Genomic DNA, 19677 nt, shown 5'->3' on the forward strand with positions numbered 1-19677 from the left:
TGCCCAGGCGATTTTTCGCGGGTTTTTTTCTTGGCGGGAAAAGGGTTCTCAGTTTGTCCTCGCAGTTGAAATAAAACGAATCAACGGTCAGGGAGGGGGCTGGGCTCCGAGTCACGTGGCCTGGCTCTGGGCTTTGCGGGGTGGCGTCCCTGACTGAGGGAAGCAAGCGGCAGGTGCCACCTCGGGGTCGTAGAGCAGGCGTCGGTCACTGATGCCCCTTGTTTTAAACAGGAATTGGGGCTTGTGGACAGTTAGACACGGAAGTCAATGGCAGCCCCTGGCGGCGTGACTGGAAAACAATAGGGAGGTAGTTTAGCGTGTTAGGCTGCAGTCAGTCAGCGGGCAGTGTAGGTGTGCACACCTACCTACAGACTAACTCAGTAAGAGGTATCTCCAGAGCACAAGCTTTGGTGAACCAAATGTTCCCTTATGAGATGTTCATAGCTCCCAATGAAGGGTAATGTGGGTTCACCAAAGTATGTGCTCTATGTATCTTATTTAAGGATGTCTACAGTGGTGCATATCTACCCTCTCTTCTGGAAAATAAGAGCCAAGCAAGCTGCCCTGCGCAAGGAAAGATTCATCATCCTCCATTCCCCTGTGAATCAATCACCATAAATCTCAAGGCAACCCAGAGGAGGAAGGTCCCCAGGGGCCTGACCCTGCTGTCAAAAAAAAAGAGAGGCAACATTTCTGTCTGCTTTAATCGCAGTTGTGGCATCAAGCACAATTTATGTATTTAAGCCAGTCTCTTTCTCACACCGATATGTAAATAATGCCATACTTTCCTTTATCTAAGTGGGAAATATGGGATGTGCCCCTTCATTTCTGTTTGGGCATGCGTTCACCAGACAACACTAGGACAAGAGGTTGTTTGGGGGCGGGGAGGAGTTCTGCTGTTTTAATTCCCTTTTAAATTGGTTTTGCCCTCTTGTTCTGCTTTTAAGTTATTCTGATCTCTTGTTATAAGTCACTGTGAGCCTTTGTTGGGAAGGGTGGCATATAAATCAAATATATACACTGAAGACATCCTGTGAAGTGTGGGGCAATCAGCAGTGGTAATACCCATGCATTCATGTTTCTTCTCAAAACTACCCACCTGTGCACTTACCTACGTGCTGTCTCAGGCTTTTGTCTGCTCCCACCTTCCTCTCTATTTATTTCTGTTTTGCTCCCTAATCCTGGAACTCTCCTTATCTCAGTTTACCAAGCAAACAACCCATATCATGCACATTTAAGAAAAGATACACCTTAAAATAAATTAGCTAGCAGGATGCATTTTGTGTCTAATGTGTGGAGTTGCTCTGTTTAAAATTTTAGGGATAACTAGAATGGTGTGGTGAAGCTTTATGTTGCCTCATTAGGAGCAGTGAAAGGCTCCTTAGTGAAAAGGGGGAATATGAATGTTGCTATATGATTCTGAAGGGTGCAGAATAGTTCCACATCTCCCACTGGAGCAAAAACATTGCCCTGGCTCTCCCTGCTTTTTCTTCCCTATAGAATAACATGTGGCCAAAAGGGAGTCTTTGGACTTTTTGGTTATGCAACAAATGCAGAATCATGCATTTCAGGACAGAGAAGAAATTAATTCTTAAAAAAAAAAAGTGGGGAAGGAGGTTGTAACATCCCTAATATTTCGTACCTTTGTTTTTGTCTTCTTCCAATATCTGGCATGACAAGATTGTTAAAGTCTCTTTAGGTTGATCTGGAAAGTCCTGTCACTAACTTCTCTTTTTCCAAATCTGCTAGGTTGGTAGCAAGGAGAACTTCTTCCAGAAATATGAAGAATAGGCTATAAGTGAATATCAATCTTATGGCTGAAGTCATTAGATCCACACACAGTAGAAATAGTCTTTTATGTAAAAATTCAAATAGCCTAATTAGGATATTTTTTCCAAGCATACATTCTTTTTCTTGTCATTATTTCATTGTTATCAGCTTTTCTTAAAATATTCATACTTTTTACTGACAGAGAATTGGATTGCTAATAGAAGATAACACCTTACTCTAATGATTCATTTTTAAATTTCTATCAGAACAAATTCAATTTATAATTTAAGTTTTTCCCAGGCCAAACTCAAATCTGGATCCATGTCCCTTGCAAGGGATGAGGTCCATTTGGAACCTGCTAAAAATCATTCTGGCAAGAGTCGGTGATCTCAAAATAACACAACAGGTACTCTCATTTATTTGGGTGCCAAGTACTACTGCAACACATCCAGCCCCAATTAACTCAGGCAATGAAGGACCAATCTTAGAATCTGAATTTAGATCCTTTGGTGATTATACATTGAGAAGCTGCATTGTTAGGAGAGGATATTTTTTAAAAGTATAACCATATAATCCATAAAACCTTCTTTTGGCAGACTCTTAGCAGGTTAAATTTTGGGGTACAGTTCTGGGTTTTGTTTAGAGAGTTGTTTTATTACTTACTAGTTTATCTTAATATTATTTGCTTTTATAATTTACCTTGTTTTTATTGTAAGCCACTCAGCCTTTTTGGGGAGGACAGCTTATCAATAAAATATATTAATAAATAAATAAATAATCGCTTTACCTGTTTCCACCATAATACTGTATTTGTTTGCTTTTTTCAGTACTGACTAAGCCTTATTGATTGCTTTTTCGCTATGAAAGCCATGGAAGATCAGGTGGTACAGGAAGAACCAGGATACCAGGATGATGAGGTATTTATAAATAGCATAAAATATGTATAACATAACAAATGCTGGCAAAGGGCATCACACAGAATGGTATGTAGTTCAGCAGAATATCCTTGGTGCAGGGGAGCAATCACCAAAGACATGTAGTTGGCATTGAAAATGTTATTACAATTGAAAGCAAAGGAAACCTCATTTCCTTACTTTCTTATCAATCTTATCCTTATCTTGGTCCTTATTTTCTATTAACCTCTTGAAGCACATACAGAGATTAATTATATAGGCTGGTCATTATTATAATTGATACACTGTTTACTATTTTATAGAAAATGTAAGTGGATTATGAAACCTTTTATCTTACATTAAAAAGTCATCAACCTGAAACATAGTAGAGAAGAAGAGAAACACAATACAGGTTTTCTTAGTAGGGTTCCTGAGCATGATTCAGGGTTTTTTTTTATCTAGATCAGTGGTTCTCACCCTATTTTAGATTTAAGGGCCCACCTGTTAGACTCAAGGCACTCCTCAGAAAATGCAAGCTCCTAGCTTTCACTCATTTCTTGATTACAGAAAAATAAGAGAGCAATTCTTTTGTTGCAAAGAACTCAAACATTATGAATGTTTCAGTATGTTTTTGACACTATGGATTCTTATTTGAAATCTCTGGGCTTATCTTGTGGATCATATGTCGGTGTTTCCATACCTAATAGTGCTAATAATTAAGCAGCATTCCATGGCACACTTGAAAAGATTTTATAAAACCCTGATTGAGAATCTCTGATCTAGCTGGTTACACAGTATGAAGCAAAAGTCAAACCTGAACCTTGCACCCCATCAAGCCTGTGAGGTTAAGGCACACAAGGAAGAAGTGATTTAGCTAAAATCACATGTGTCTGCCTTTAACTCTGTCCCAAAGAACCATGTATACTAGTCATGTACAGCTGGAGGTAAACTTCAGCATAAATCTGAAGCAAGGTTTAAATTCCATGCCTCCGGATCTGTAGCAAAACACCATAACCACTCTGGGCACCTATATATGTGCAGATAGGCTGCTCCAATGCACTGTAATTATTTCATAGAAGACTTGATTAACCAAGTCTGCTGGAGCGTGGTAATTACTGTGCTTCAGCAGACTCCAGCGTCACATGTATCAGCATACCTGAGCTGAAAAATGGTGGCAGGGTCGCTTTAACTAAAGCTCGTTGAACAAGCTTTAACTAAAAGCGCCCCCACTGCCATTTTTCAGCATAGGGACACTGATACATGTGATGCTGGAGTCTGTTGGAGTATGGTAATTGCCACACTCCTGCAGACTCGATTAAACAAGTCTGCTCTGACATGCTGTAATTACAGCGCATTGGAGCAGCCTCTCTGCATGTGTATAGGTGCCCTTGGAGCTACTCTAATTAAAGCACACCCCCAAACCCTCAGCATGTCTATAAACAACCTCTGTTACTGTATCTCGATTGTCTACACAGGTAATAGGACATGCCTAAAACTTCTTGGCTCACTCTTTGCCAAGGATTTAAAACTGACACTTACTACTGAATTAGGCAGTTAGCAAAAGTAATATAGAGGTGGTTACAAGAATTCTATCTTAAGATTCTGCTTTCCTCCCTTCTCTGCCGCTTTAGGAATCCTTTTTTCAAGATATTGACCTGTTACAGAAGCATGGAATTGTAAGTATAAGTAATAGCCCTACCATGCAGAACTGTCCAGGTAAGGTTATTTTAGGGGTGCTTTCAACAGCATTTATCCTTAATGACATTAATACTTTAAGTTCCTCCCCATGACAGCTACTGAGGAAGAAATGTGTTGGGGACAAGTTTTGTCTTTGCTGGTTTGGATATAAAAGTCCAGATTTTCAAAAGAACCAGCTCCCAGATGGGCACCTAAATAAAGTGACAATTTACAGAAGTTCTTTATGCCAACAGTTCTTAAAACCTGCTCAGCTTTGGAAAATCTTGTGATAGATTACGTTCTGCACCAGCCAGTCATTATCTATAATTATTCCAATGTTTCCTGAGGCCCCTCACATAATATATGATGAGGCTTTTTGTTATGCTATTCTTGGAATGCTGGTGAAGTGGGGGAGGGAGATATGCCTTAGAAATTGGGGAAATTATTTTCTTCTTTCTGAAATATCCCCCAATAAATCATCATAATTACTTCTTTGTATTTTTGTAGCATCTACAAACAAGCCCCTAGTCAGAGACAAGGACCTCAAATGTTATATTAAACATAATACAAAAAGATTGTCTCTTCCCCTAAGAACTTAAAATCTAAGTCTAAAATAACAGGCAGCAGATGGATACAGACAGATACGGGAGGACAAGGAAACAGTGAGACAATATTAGTCATCAGGCAGTGGTCTCAGAACATCTGCAGCAAAAACACTGCCAAATTTTGTAGGCATCATATCAAAGGAGTTTTAAGGAGGGATTTGAAGAAGGATGATGTGGTTTCCTTGTGAAAAGTATAAGGGAACTCCACCCAAGAGTGAAGGGCAACATGTAAGAAAGCAAAAAGTTCTTATTTGAAAATTCAACAAGTAGGTAATAGAGGCTGAGATCATGGTCTGATTGGAGGCTACTGTCAACCTAAATATGGCTAGACAGTTGATAGGAGGGGAGAGGAGCTAGGTTGTGAAGGGCTTTGAAAATTAAGACAGTTATCATAGGTTGGATGCACTAGAAAGGGAGAGAGTGCAGAGGAGGCATGATCAAAATGTGGAGCTGGTAAAATGGGTGTAGGTTGTAGCCGTGTTGGTCTAAGGACATAGACAGACAAGGTTCCTTGCGTGAATTTGATATCTTTTATTAGACCAACCCAAATGGTTGGAGAATAGTTATTAAGCAAGCTTGCGGGTTCAAAAACCCTTCGTCAGGCTAAGGAAGTTTCAGCAGTTGGTGTGTGCTCTTCCTGGATGGAATGAAAAGTAAAGAAGCCAGAAGCAACTGACTCCCCAGCCCAGCTTCTGGCTTCTTTACTTTTCATTCCATCCAGGAAGAGCACACACCAACTGCTGAAACTTCCTTAGCCTGACGAAGGGTTTTTGAACCCAAAAGCTTGCTTAATAACTATTCTCCAACTATTTGGGTTGGTCTAATAAAAGATATCAAATTCACCCAAGGAACCTTGTCTGAGCTGGTAAAATTATATTTGTTGAAGTCTATTCTTCTCACACAATGGATAAAACCCCCTCAGTGACTTATATTAAACTAGTGTTTATTATGCCCCTTTGGGAGTATGAATACATTTGTAATTGTAACTGGTTTTGTCTCACACTTATCTTTGTCACAATAATGCTAACAAGACGTATTACAGGAGAAGATATAAATGTCCCATGGAAATGATTAATTTCTTCATTATTCTTTTGAATACTAGTTGTACCCATAACCCTGTACATAACTGGACAACAAATCCAGATCATGATTTTACCACAAAAAGGATCTTGGCTGGATGTGATAGCTTGAAACAGCATTCAATAGATCTGTCCATGCTGTTTTCTTCTAAGTAATCTATTGCACAGCCATTGTTCTGTTAAATTTTCAGAAACAGTTCATTCATTCCACCTAGCCATAATATCTGGCAATGTGCCAGACATATTCTCCTTTGGATATACATGGAACATATAGAAGCAATAAAACAATTGCATTTACTTTTTTCTTAGGGAAAATTGGCTAGGGGGCCACACCTAGAGAGTGGTGATGGATGGGTGGTGGATTCGACCTGGAGGAAGGTGGGCAGTGGAGTCCCCAGGGCTCGGTCCTTGGGCCCATACTGTTCAATTTCTTTATCAGTGATTTGGATGAGGAGGTGAAAAGCACCCTGTTCAAATTTGCTGACGACACCAAGATTTGGGGCGAGGTGGGCATGCTAGAAGGGAGGGACAGGATACAACTGGACCTGGACAGGTTACAGAGGTGGGCAAATGTGAATAGGATTGGATTCAATACTGACAAGTGCAGGGTACTGCACTTGGGCAGGAAGAATCAGCAGCATAGCTATAGGTTGGGGAACTCCCTTCTTGAAAGCACAGTGGCAGGAAGAGGTCTTGGAGTCATTATCGATTCTAAAATTAACATGGGCCGCCAATGTGAGGATGCGGTCAGTAAGGCTACCCGCATCTTGTCATGTATCCACAGATGCATCACGAGCAGGACCAAGGAGGTGATCCTCCCCCTCTATGCGACACTGGTCAGGCCACAGTTGGAGTACTGTGTCCAGCTCTGGGTGCTGCACTTCAGGAGGGATGTGGCCAGCATCAAGAGGGTCCAGAGGAGGACCACTCACATGATCAGGGGGCAGCAGGCAGACCCTACGAGGAGAGGCTTAGGGATCTGAACCTCTTCACAAGAGAAGGCTGAGAAGGGATCTACTGGCTGTCTATAAATTTACCAGGGGGGACCAGAGAGGAATGGGTGAGACCCTGTTTCCCCAAGCACCTCCCAGAGTAACAAGGAATAATGGCACAAGTTGACTGAGAGTAGGTTCAGGCTAGACACCAGGAGGCACTTCTTCACAGTCAGGATGGCCAGGATCTGGAACCAGCTTCCAAGGGAAGTGGTGCTGGCTCCTACCTTAGGGGTCTTTAAAAGGAGGCTTGATAACTATCTAGCTGGGGTCATATGAGTTTAAACTTAGTAGGGGTCATATGAGCCCAGTATTCATTCCTGCCCAGGGCAGGGGTCAGACTTGATGATTTGCTCAGGTCCCCTCTGACCCTACATCTATGAATCTCTGAATCTATAAATATATGGAGGGGTGGATCCAGGAGGAGGTGGGAACTGGTGCAGTTGCAATCTGCTTTGATTCCTACTTCACCCAAAGTTTAAAACCAACTGCCTGGCAGTGGCAGCAGCATTTCTGTTCAGGCAGCAGTGAGAGCATCAATTGAATTTATGGCTCATTAAAACCTACCTGACTCCTCTTAAACTCTTCATCCCACTCTCCAATAATGTAGCTCCTATTTCACATCCCTGTTTTTAACTAATTCCAAAAAAGTTATATTTGTTTTTGCTTCAATTTTAAACAGAATAATACAGCCCTAGGCCTCCAGCATATCAGTAAAGCTTCTAGTTTCTTCTTACCTGGAGAAAAATGTATCTTGTGTTATAAGGAATGATGTACTACAACATCTACAACCCCATTTTCAAAATCCTAGATCCATCCATAAATATAAGTATACATGTGGATGTACAGTGTAACTGAGCTTCAGGAACTTTTACTTCCTAGAGATACATTTCATGAGATAGTGTTGACAGAATGTAAATTTTCTTCACAGAATGTAGCTGATATTAAAAAACTGAAATCAGTGGGAATCTGCACTATCAAAGGGATCCAGATGACAACCAGGCGGGCATTGTGCAATGTGAAAGGGCTTTCAGAGGCCAAAGTGGATAAGATCAAAGAAGCAGCCAACAAGCTTATTGTAAGCAAATCCGACTCCTAACAGTTTCAACTTAGAATGCCACTCTTAAGATCCTTTGGAGAATGTCCCTTCAAGGAATCCTTTGCAGGCATTAAACAATTTTACTAATATGATTGTGCCCATTAGTCTAAGGTCAGAGATACTACATTGTAGTCAGCAGCAGCCAAAGTGTGGTGACCCCTGGTATGTTCAGTAAGGTAAGTGAGGTCAGCAGGAGAGAGAGAACTGACTGAAGATATTGCATTTTTCCTTGAGGTTCAGGTCAAACTAAATAATCCCTTTGTATTTCCTTTGGTGTTCCCTAGGAACCGGGATTCCTGACTGCCTTTGAATACAGTGAAAAGCGGAAGATGGTATTTCACATCACCACAGGGAGCCAAGATTTTGAGTATGTGTATCTTTTCTGGCCTTGAACAGACACAACGTTTGTAGTGCTCTAAACTGGAAGTGTGCAGATATGCATGGTCAAAGAAGTGCTTAAAACAGTCCTCAAGAAAGGAGGAACATCTTTGAAGCACTTTCTTTGGAACTGCTTCTTGAAAAATCTGTAGAGCCCACAGAGCACAGCAGAGGGCTGCTAAGTCCCCTGGCGTCCCACAGTAGTCTGTTCCCCCTGCCTCCTGCCCCCACAAACATGGAGCGATCAGGGCAGTCAGCCAGTGAACACTTTCCTGTGCTAGAGAACATGAATCCCTGCCTGTTTCTTGGCCTCTGGTTTCCCAAGGGCAAACGCCTCTTGGCTTCTGTTCTCTGTCTATGAGAACAGAGGCCAAGAGGCATTCGGGGATTCCTGCCCTAAGAGAAGGATTTCTTGCTTGCCACTTTGGCTACTGAGGATCACTGAGCGCACAGGAGAGCATTGTTTGTCCAACCACTTTTGCCCACCCCACCCCACTCCAAGAACTAGGAATAGTCGAGTCAAGTCAGTCCCTAGGCCGCTTCAACCATTGGGGCACCTTAGATGCTGTAACAACCTTACTCCACTCCACCCTGTGTTTGGATGCAGTTGTTGTAGACCTGGGCCTCAACTGATCTGGTATGAGGTTAGTTGAGTTGCTTTGTATCACTGGTGATTCTTCGGGAAAGGTGACCTGGCAGTGCCCATCTCTCTGGGTATGGATGGCCATTGGCTCGCAGGGAGCTCATCTACCCTTTTAGTCCTGCTGGGTGTCCACACACCCTCCTCACCCAGGCTAGCCCAGGTGGGGGCACCAGTTTAGTTGCCGACAACGAGACCATGGAACAGGCTGTACTGGTTTACATAGTACCAGACAGCAGACCAAGAAAGGCCTGGCCTGACATGACTGGGGATATTGAGGGTCCAAATAACCCCTACTGCATCCCCTGACTGGATAACACCAATGTTGCATGCTGTCACAACAGTTTTGAAGATCTGTGGCAGGGTGAATTATTGGGGATCTCTGGCAGGGTGCATACACTGAAGTGCTATGAATCTGAATGGTTCTAAAATGGAGTGGAATTTGGAGTTCTTCAAATATACATCTGTATAGCCTCTATCTAATCCATACCTATCCTCTAATTAAAGTGCCTGGAGCATCTCATGTATCAGCATACCTGCACTTAAAAATGGCAGCGGGGGTGCTTTATCTTAAGCTTGTTGAATGAACTTTAGATAAAGTGCCCCCACCACCATTTTTAAGCACAAGGATGCTGTTACACAAGAGGCTGGAGGTTGCTGGAGCGTGGTAATTACCTTGTACCAGCAAACTCGATTAATTGAGTCTGCTCTGACGCACTGCGATTACAGCACATTGGAGCAGCCTTGCTGATCGTGTATAGATGCTCAGTGAGATTACCTTCAAGAAAGCAAGTGGAAGTCAGTCACCTAACCTTTATCTGAGCAAGGCACAATGGCACAATTATTAAAAGCCTGATTCCCACTTATCTTATAGCCTCCATTTTTGCTACCATTTGGGTGTGTCTACATGTGCCCCTATAGCTCCATTATTACTGCATTGTCATTTGGTACTTCCTTTTGGAAGTACTAAATGATGGTGCAGTACCAGCCATTACTGTGCTGTGCAAGAAGCACATGGTTGTTTTTAGCCTCTACGTCATTATAGCACCACGCTATACCTGGGAAACACGTCACTTTGGTGATGATGAAATCCCGAAGTTTCAATTATGGGAATGAAGAAAGTCTACTATCCAAAATCAGACCTGTTCAGTTGTTCTGGAACATCCTAAGAGAATAGAATTGTGAGGGGAATTTTGTTAAGTCACCTTTCCAGAAATGATGCAGGCCTGTGTGCAAGATGGCATTATGGTTCACCAGCAAAACCCTACTCAGAAGTAGAACTATTTCTCAAACATTTGGTGAGGTAAGGATTTCTTAGGGCAATATCTTTTATTGGACCAACTGTAGCTGGAAGAGAGTTAGATAAGCTTTTAAAAGCAAGACATTCTTCATTAGGAATAGGCGATTTGGTTTGTGCAGAGAGAACACAAAAGGCTGTCTTCTTTTGTATTCTTTGCACAAGTGCAATGTACAATTAAAATCCCTGCATGCTCCTAATTACAGGGGCTGCTGCTTCAAGCATCTACAGAAGGAACAAAGAGGAAGTAGGGTGTTGACTAGTGCACATTGTACTTGTCTCAAGTTTAGTGGTGCAGAATATGCATTTCTCCTTGGCTTGGCAAAGTACTCATGGGTTTGATGAAATATCACTGAAGCTGATGGAGGTAACTCCTATTCTTCCTCTAAAAGAGAGGTGTGAGAAACAAATGAGCTCCTTAATGATACAGTAAGGATCTTTGTCCAAAATTTATGCACATCACTACTCATAACAAAAGTGCATATGAAACTGCTAGAGTGTATTTGTAGAATGAGAAGGAAGAGAAACACCAGAGAAAACAAGATCTGCAGGGTAAGAAGCTCCAGCCACAACCAGAACAAGCACTGATCATAGCCCTGAGAAAAAATGTTAAGAGAGCTTTGAGTCCGGTGTTGTCTGAAAGAAACTTGAAGCTGTGACCAAAGAAACTACTCTACCTCCTGTGTTGAGGAAAACCGAGTTTTGTACACTTGTTGTAAATAACCAGGATTGTATCAAAGATACCTGACTACTTCAACATCTCCACCTACTGGAAAATACCAGCAGAGCCCTGAATTTTGGCCAACCACTTGGATCAATGTATTATGTTCTGCTTTTAAAAGTTACTTGTTACTAAGGTCTTACTGACTCTTTTTGTTGAGGACAAAGTTATGGTGCACTCAACGACAGATAAAAATACTTAATGTTTGCAGAAAAGGAGTAGAAAAATTGGATAAATAAATAGATTAAGTTTCAAAGTAATCCCACAGTTACTGGTTATTAAATCTTATCTTCCCAGATACATTTTCCTCTCATTTCTCTCCCAAATGACCACTTTTTACAAACTTCCTCCTGAGCACCTACCTGTGCAAGGGAAAAATGAGATAAAGTGAACTCCTATACACCAAGGGCCATCTAGTGCCCTCATATTTTGGTCTGCTACTTCATGTGTTAAGTGCAGGGCCCTTTGGACAAAAGATTGCCTTCCTCATTACTCTCACTTGTGAGCCTAACTGCCTTTTAACTTTCTCTCTCTCTCCAGCAAACTGCTGGGTGGTGGGATTGAAAGCATGGCTATCACAGAGGCCTTTGGTGGTGAGTAAACCATACTAAACTGCTTTATGGAGTGAATTATCAATAGAGAGCCACAGCACATGTTTCAATCTAATTTACTTGTTCTGAACTCTTATCACAGTATCTGTAAATATGGTGGTTCTGGCTCAAGTGTAATGGACAGTTCCTTTCAAAGTAAATGTTAGCAAAAAAGACCCATCTTTATGAGCATTCTAACCTTGTTCTTTTTCAGTTTTGACGGATGAGGACTGAGCTGGGCAGCTCTCACACTTGGAGGCCAGCTGGTTTAGTATATTCTACCACGAGAGTATACTAATATTCAGTAATATATACTAATAACAGTAATATACTGTAACTAAGTATTAGTCAGGAAACATGTTTCCACTGTGCTCTTCATTTCTTACCACTAATGAGACAAAACTTCATGGAGGATTTTGCTACTTGTACATACTGTGTATGTGCATATTCTCAGAAAATAACCAAAACAAAATTCAGTCCACAACAGGAGTGCACTACTGTGACTCAAAGAGGTGTTTGCACCCACCTCTGTATTCACTAGCATTACTACAGCAATAGCATACAAGATATAGCAATAAATCTTTTAGCATGGCTACCCAGATATAGGATTTGTGTCATTTGATGCTAGCATACAAACAACAAGATGTGGGTAAATCATTCAGTAACCCTCATATAAGGTTTAGAAATCACAAATAAGTTATTATTACAGTAAAAGTTAATGTGTTGGGGCCAAACACCTAAAGACCAATGACCACATTTATCAAATGATATGTAGTCGTCCCTTTTGAAAGTGTTTATGAGGCTTGAATAATTTGATACAGTGAGATTTCTCTAGACATAATTAATTAAAGCATCCTGGTCAACTTGACATCTTGCTAAAATGAATTTAAAGTGTCACACCTTCCCTTAAGTCTCACTTCTAATTTTTAGGAATTTAGAAAACCATTTTAAAATGATTTTCTCTCCTTTGGAGTAAATTATAGTGATACAGTTTTGTAGTGGCATACTGCTTTGAATGCAAAAGAAGTGAGATATGGGATTTCTGTCGCAGCTTCTTTTATTGGAATTCATTTACTGAATAGTAAGTTACCACATTGATGGGTCTGGTCAGTGGAATTAATCCAAAACTCTCAAATAATAAAATCAGCACTTGTCCATAACTGTCATAGAGAAGTAGGTTTGGAAGGGACCTGCAGGGCTAGGGACAGACATTACATATAAACCATTTTTAAGTGATCAGAAACTGGTTTAAACCTGTAACAGAACAGATGTTCAGTGCACATAAACCAGTTTGAAAATGGCTGAAACCGGTCTGAGATAAACCCGGTTAAGTGTAGACTTAACCAAATCAGACTTAACTGATTTGGTTCACACCGGTTTATGTAATGTCTGTCTCAGACCCTTTGCTGGTTTAAGTTAAATCAGAGTCCCTCAGCATCCTGGCATGCTCTCTGGGCTGGGCAGGGCTCTCTGCTCCACAACAGGGCTGGCCCCTCCCCTTCACTCCCTGGCTGGAGCTTGGCACAGATGTCCAGGCACAGCAGGGTTTACTGGCTTCCCTGTGCCCCGCTCTCCCCACCCTCTCACCATTTGCTGCTTAAGCAGAAATCCCTTCCTCCTCTCTGCCACAGCATGGACCGTAGCCAGCATGTGGTATGCTAGCTAATGCTGAGAGTTGTCTGTGTGCGTCTTTCTCTCCAATTTCACTGGGACAGGCAAACAGAACAGTGATCGCTTAGGGCTTTTGGAGCTAATCAACAGGTCAGCCAGTAAGCTGTTTAAGAAATTTGAAGTAATGTGGAGAGAGGCTATTGTTTTGCTAATCGAGTGATAAAAGCTATTAGCAGCCCCTTGGCTGGCTTGCTTGCTTGCCTGTCAGTTTGCTGCAGACAGTATGACAAAGCAGGGAGGGAGACTGAAAAGCTCTGTATAATTAACAGATGCATGCACTGCTCACCCCACTTTGCCTCAGAGTGTTAGCCTGGGGCTGGGGGCTGGCAACACTCCCGTTCCTTGAGTAGCCAGTGGGGAAAAGCCTGCGACCGTGTAGGCAGACATCCCTAATGAAAAAGTCCTGGGGCCTGGCCATGCCCCCACTCAGCTCAGCTCCCTGCAGAAGGGAAGGGAGGGCTGCTCTAGCGCTCCCCAGCTTCTAGCCTGAGCCACTGCAGGCATGTGCCTGAATTTCCTCAGTCCAGAGAGAATGTCTATCCAGTTTCAAACCAGTTCAGCCTAGTCAAGTTAGACTAACCTGCAAAGACTGAATCAAGCTCAGGCTTTTTGAATGTCTGTCCCTATGTCATCTAGTCCAACGTCCTAGTATATTTAACTCAACAAGGATGGCAGCCACTGTAGACAAATAGATGTGAGCTCAGTTTAAAATCTCTCAGGTATAACACTTTTCACAGTGCAATATCTCCAACACCCACTTTTCATATAGGTATTATATGTGCATTATATGAATTATGAGTTGGGGCTGAAAAACAGAAAAACCCACATGGATGATTAAAGTTTTATAAATGAGAGAGCATTCTTATTGCAATAACTTAGGATTTGGCAAACCGCAAAAACCTTTTCTCCCTTTTTTGTTTTAATCTTTAACAGAATTCCGAACAGGTAAAACCCAACTTTCCCACACTCTATGTGGTAGGTACACAGTCTTAATATTGATAATTTTATTCCTATGTAACCTCATTCAGCTAAGAGCTTTATGGAAATCTCAGGCTTTGATCTTTAAAAGGAGAATTGTACCAAGCTAGTAAATAGTATTTAGGAACTAACACAAGACTGTAAATAAGTCTTTAGGATATATGAGAGAAACAGCCTGTCCCAGGAAAGTGGAAGTATGACATATCTCTAGAAATGTAGATTTAAATTACTATTATATCTATTAATTCATATAAAGATGAATAGGAAAGTTGTTTCTTATTTTGCTATTATTTTAGATTTCAGAACTTGTTGATGGCATTAACTGTTCACATAAATTCAAAATGCCGTGGAGACAGAGTTCCCAGCTGAAATAGAGATGAACTAATAAATACATAATTACCATCACAAATTCCCGAAAAATAGGAAAGATAGAGTTAAGATTGCTGCAATCATAACTCTGACTCCCTCCATACTTGCATGCAGAGAGTTATCTGCGTGCAACCAAGTTAAGTGTGCCATATGTATCTCTATTAAATGAGGGACAGAGTAACTGGAGTTTAGCACAGCTGCGATAGTGAGATGACACAACTGGAGAGGCCCTGCTCCTCAAGAAAGGGTTTTTGCCTCTTTCAGTACATCTCCCATATGTCTAATCAAGGGAAAGAATCATATTTACTTAGGCCTGTGCGAAGCAGCTAGTATTCTCTTCAGATTCAGATTTGGCTGATTCGGGGGACAGTGATTAGATCTGGTGATTCGAATCACTGTCCTGAATTGCTTCGGCTGAATCTGATTCAAAGATTTGGCCTCAGCCGAATTGGCTGAATCTCCGAATCAGCCCCATCCCCTGTCCGCTCTCAAAGGCTGCCCAGCTCACTCACCCAGCCCTTTAAAAAAAAGCCCACACACACTGGCTGGTGCCAGGTAGGGCGGCGATCCCTGCTGCTCCCCACTACCCCATGCCACGTGGAGGGCTCTGTCATGAGATCCCCGACCTCTGCCTGCCCTCCCAGCCCTCACCATGGCTGCCCCACCCATTCCAGCTCCCAACCCTTTGCAAAAAAGAAAAAAAAAGGCTTGACTCACCAGCTTCTGCCAGGCAGGGGGTGGGGGTGTGTGATTCCCACTGCCCTACGCTGCCTGGGGTGCTCTGTCACGAGCCTCCAGAAGCGCTGAGGCTGCTGCAGCAGCCGGAGAGTCTGGATTTTTTGGGGTTTTTTTAAAGGGCCAGAAGCTGGGGTGTGCAGGGCAGCCATGGGGTGGGGTGGGGCTGGGAGAGCAGGCCAGGGTCAGGGTGCTTGTAGCAGAGCCCCCCATGTGGCATGGGGTAGCAGGGATTGCCCCCTCACCCAGTAACAGCCACCGAGTTCAGGCTTTTATTTAAAGAACCGGGAGCTGGTGCTGAGCAGGACAGCCATGGAGGTGGCTGGGGGAGCAGGCAGGGGATGGGGCCGGGCAGGGGTCCCCCCATGGTTCAATTCCCCCTACTCCAGCCCCTACTCCCCCACCCCCTACTTACTGGCATGGAGTCCAGGTCCAGTTCCCTGCTGCAGCAAGCAGGGACTGCCCGAATCGCCAAAGCTCTCCGGATCTTTTCCGAATCGATTTAATTGGTCTCCTGATTTGATTCAGATTCGGAGATTCGGCCACCAAATTGGGCCAAATCTCTGAATCAAATCAGCACCTGAAGCTTTGCACAGCCCTAATATTTACCTGTAGGGATCCAATATGTCTTGTTTCAGTGATGAGTTCTGAGTGCAGGTGGTTTCATTACTAGAGTACATCAGTCTTCCTGGTGTAGGGATGACCAGCAATGAGATGAGATGTGAAGGGGTACTGTGGGTTTCATGATAGGTAAGTGAAAATACAGTATTGGATGTAATCCTGTAGGTAAGGATGTAGGGGCTGTAAAATGATGGAAGTTGTAAAATGTAACAACTGTGGAATAGCAGCTGTATGTTTTCTGAGGTAGAACAGATGTAAGTAGCTTCTGTTTGATGCAGCATGCTTAAGCACGAGTTTTGCCTCAGCAAACAGGAAGTGGTAGACATCGCCCTACAATACTCACATGCCCTTGCACTGAATGAGATGCTCTGTTTGGAAAGACAGAGTGCAAGTTTGTGTGCTCTGCTTGGATTGGTGCATCACTCAAAGAGCACAGAATTGATTCTGTGTTCATATATTTTAATTCTATTTATCCTAGTTTTCAGAAGTTTGATTTTTTGCTGGGCCATAACATTTTGGAAGGCATGATACACCACTGTGCAATGTTAACTCAGCATTAATTAAGATTTTCGTCACTATAACTGTGTGGTGCCAAGTACAATCCTGGGTGGTTAGTGCTATCACAGCACAAGTATCTAATTGTAGGGGTAAGTGAGACTAGAGGGGTATCTGACCTGCCATGGATTTGGAAGTATCTGAAGTCCCAGGCTGAAGAGTCTGGGACGGAGGTTACCTACCAGTGGTAGCTTGAACAATCAAGTTCTGCTCAGTTGATGGAATTCGAAACTGATTTGGCTAGTCTGGGGGGTAGAATACTTGCTGGTGGTAGTGCCACACAGACTTGAATGATTGAACGCTGCTCAGATGAAATTTGGAACTTAATTCAGAACTGATTTGACCCTGGAAACAAAATGTTAATATTTTTTTAAGTTGTTAATAGTTATGGCCTGGAGGCTCTGGGGTTCAGATGCCCCCTAGTCTTGTTTGCTCCTAGCTGCAAGGCAGGGGAAAGCATACATGCAGTCCCCTATTATCACACAATTGAAGCCTACAGAGGTGTGCACTAGGCAACCAAATCTCCGAATCTGAATCAAATTGGGAGACCTATTAAAAGGTCCAAATCAATTTGGGAAAGATTTGGAAAGATTCAGAGATTCAGAAGGCAGACATGCAGGAAACAGAAACTGAGAAGAGGGAGGGAGAGGAGCTGGGGGTGGGGGGAAGACTGCTTTGATATTGACATCTGTAGCTGGTCAGTGACTGTGATCTTTCCCTGAGTTCCCTTCCAATCACAGTGCTCTGGGGGAGGGACATAGAAACAAAGTATAAGGCTGTGTCTGAAGTGATCTGTGCCTTTTGTAATCTGTCTTTCTTGGACCAGCAGCATTTGAAAGGCTCTGGCTTGCTATCTAGTCTCTTGGTAGCAAGCTAGTCTCTCTTCTTCTGTGTTTTCCTTGACAGTGTCATCACTGTGCACTGCAGAAAAGCACAACATATATTACAGACACATACACATTTTGCAGCACACCAAGCTTTATGAAGCGTGCTGGAAAGGCAGGTGCCAGGTTTTCTGACGGGGAGGGGGAGGCGGCAGAGGGAGAGCTGCAAGTTCCACCCCCCACACCCAAACATAGACACACCTTCTTTCCTGACAGCGATGAGTCTTCTGTTGCTAGTGGGAGCAAGGAGGTGGGAGCAGTGTCTGCACCTACACCACCTTCACTAACACTAGCAATAACCACCAGCACCAGCATGACAGTCTTCACCCCAATTTCAGTTCCCAGCATAAGCCTTCCAGTGCCAGAAGAGGAGCTGGATCTGGAAGCAGCAGAGCTGAGTGCTATAGCAAAGGAAATTCTGGGGAAGGAGGGGGACTCTGAGTTTGTGCTCCACACCCCTCAAAGTTCCCTTAGAGGCAGGTCTCTTCTGGAAGGAACTTCAGAGGAGATTGTGGGGGCAGGTGGCTCAGCTCCTCCTGTTGTTGTGCCTCTGCCTGGTGAGGAGGGGGATAAGGCAGGATCCTCACCCGCAACCCAGAAGCAGGTGGGTAGTTTAGCATGAGATCATTTTGAGGTGGCAGATGATCTCAGGTATGCTACCTGCCAGCACTGCCGAAAGCCAATCAGCCAAGGCAAGGACGAGAAACACTTCACTACCACAGCGACACTGCTGCATCTCAGGAGGCAGCACCCCCTTGCCCTTGTTCCTCCTCAGCCTGGCACCAGTGGGAGTGTGCCCAAAAATAAGTCCCCCTCTCACTCCAAAGCTCCTGTCCCCAAGCAGCAGAGGCAGACCACCCTGGACCAGTGGGGGAAAGGTGGAGACAAAGGGAAGCACTTTCCCAAGGTGAGCGAGGTCACTCAAAGCATTGGGGAGATGCTTGCTCTGGATGGCCAGCCCTTGTCCTTTGTTCAGGCGGCTCATGGCCCCATCCTACCAAGTACCCTCATGCACCACCTTCAGCATGGTGCTGCCCTCCTTGTATCAGGCATGCAGGGAGTACTTGAGGGAGGAGCTGTGGAAGGCAGGGCTGCAGGTAGCTTTGCACTTCACCTTGGACATCTGGAGCAGCTGGAGTGGAGATCATGCCTATCTCTCCTTCACAGGGCACTGGTGCGATCAGTCAGGCCGTCGGTGGGCTCTCCTTCAAGCGGAAGTGATGGATGAGTCCCATACGGCAAGGAAGATCATGGTGGCCATGAACCACATGGTGCAGGGGTGGCTCGTTGGGCAGTGCGAGCTCACCCATGGGTTTGTGGTCATCAACAACAGGGCCAATATGGTGAAGGCGGTGCGTGATGCCAACTTTGTTGGCATCCACAGTGTGGCACACAAGTTCCACCTCATAGTCAGGGACACCTTGGAGGGGGACAGGGCTTCTGGTGATGGTGCTGTCACTACCACTACCAGCCAGCTCATTTCAAAATGCAGGAAGGTGGTGGGCTACTTTCACTGGAGCATCAAGGGGGGCAAGATGCTGCAGGACAAAGAGGCAGAGCTGAGCATCCCACAGCACAAATCATGCAGGATGTGGAGACTCGGTGGAACTCTACATACCCGATGCTCGAAAGGCTGGTCAAGCAATAGAAGGCAATCCATGAGATGAGATGACATTGAGATCAGCGGTCCCCTTAACAAAACAGAGTGTGATACCATTTCCCAGATCTTGGTGGTCCTCAAGCTGTTCCTTGAGGCCTGCCAGGGCCTCAGTGCTGGCAATGCCCTCCTTAGCCAGGTGATCCCCATAGTGAAGGAGCTTGAGAATCAAATGGAGAACTTCCAGGGGATTAATGTTCCTGGATGGGGCAAGCCACTTCCCCCAGAGGTGCAGGCACCGATGAAGCGGCTGAAGCAGGGCATCAAGAAACGGCTGGATCTGTTGCAGTCCAGTACGGCCCACATGCTGGTGGGCATGTGCGACCCAAGGGTGAAGGGGAGCATCTGCAGCAGCAAAACCCTTGATCATTGGACAGAGGTGCTAGTGAACAGAGTCAGGGAGGCAGAAGGGCAGAGGCAGGGGAACATGGAAGAGGGAAATCCACTTTCCCCTGCCAGCACTCCC

At 43.9% G+C, this 19677-nt stretch overlaps 1 protein-coding gene across 4 annotated transcripts in view; it reads left to right on the forward strand.

The window, feature by feature from the left end:
* Nucleotides 1-38: 38 nt before the first annotated feature.
* DMC1 (DNA meiotic recombinase 1) overlaps nucleotides 39-19677 on the forward strand; it is a 30889-nt gene continuing 11250 nt past the window's right edge. The window contains exons 1-8 of one of the 4 annotated variants that reach the window (XM_006029847.3): nucleotides 39-387; nucleotides 504-768; nucleotides 2598-2687; nucleotides 4295-4339; nucleotides 7948-8094; nucleotides 8400-8482; nucleotides 11692-11744; nucleotides 14346-14387. In XM_006029847.3, the coding sequence (XP_006029909.1) occupies nucleotides 2631-2687; nucleotides 4295-4339; nucleotides 7948-8094; nucleotides 8400-8482; nucleotides 11692-11744; nucleotides 14346-14387 (427 nt within the window). In that variant the 5' untranslated portion in view covers nucleotides 39-387; nucleotides 504-768; nucleotides 2598-2630. Of the gene's footprint in view, nucleotides 388-503; nucleotides 769-1994; nucleotides 2177-2597; nucleotides 2688-4294; nucleotides 4340-7947; nucleotides 8095-8399; nucleotides 8483-11691; nucleotides 11745-14345; nucleotides 14388-19677 lie in introns of those variants that run through there. The other 3 variants (XM_006029848.3, XM_006029849.3, XM_006029850.2) reach the window with 3 other exon arrangements.

This window comes from Alligator sinensis, unplaced genomic scaffold, assembly GCF_000455745.1.
Source record: "Alligator sinensis unplaced genomic scaffold, ASM45574v1 scaffold215_2, whole genome shotgun sequence".
NCBI lineage: Eukaryota > Metazoa > Chordata > Crocodylia > Alligatoridae > Alligator > Alligator sinensis.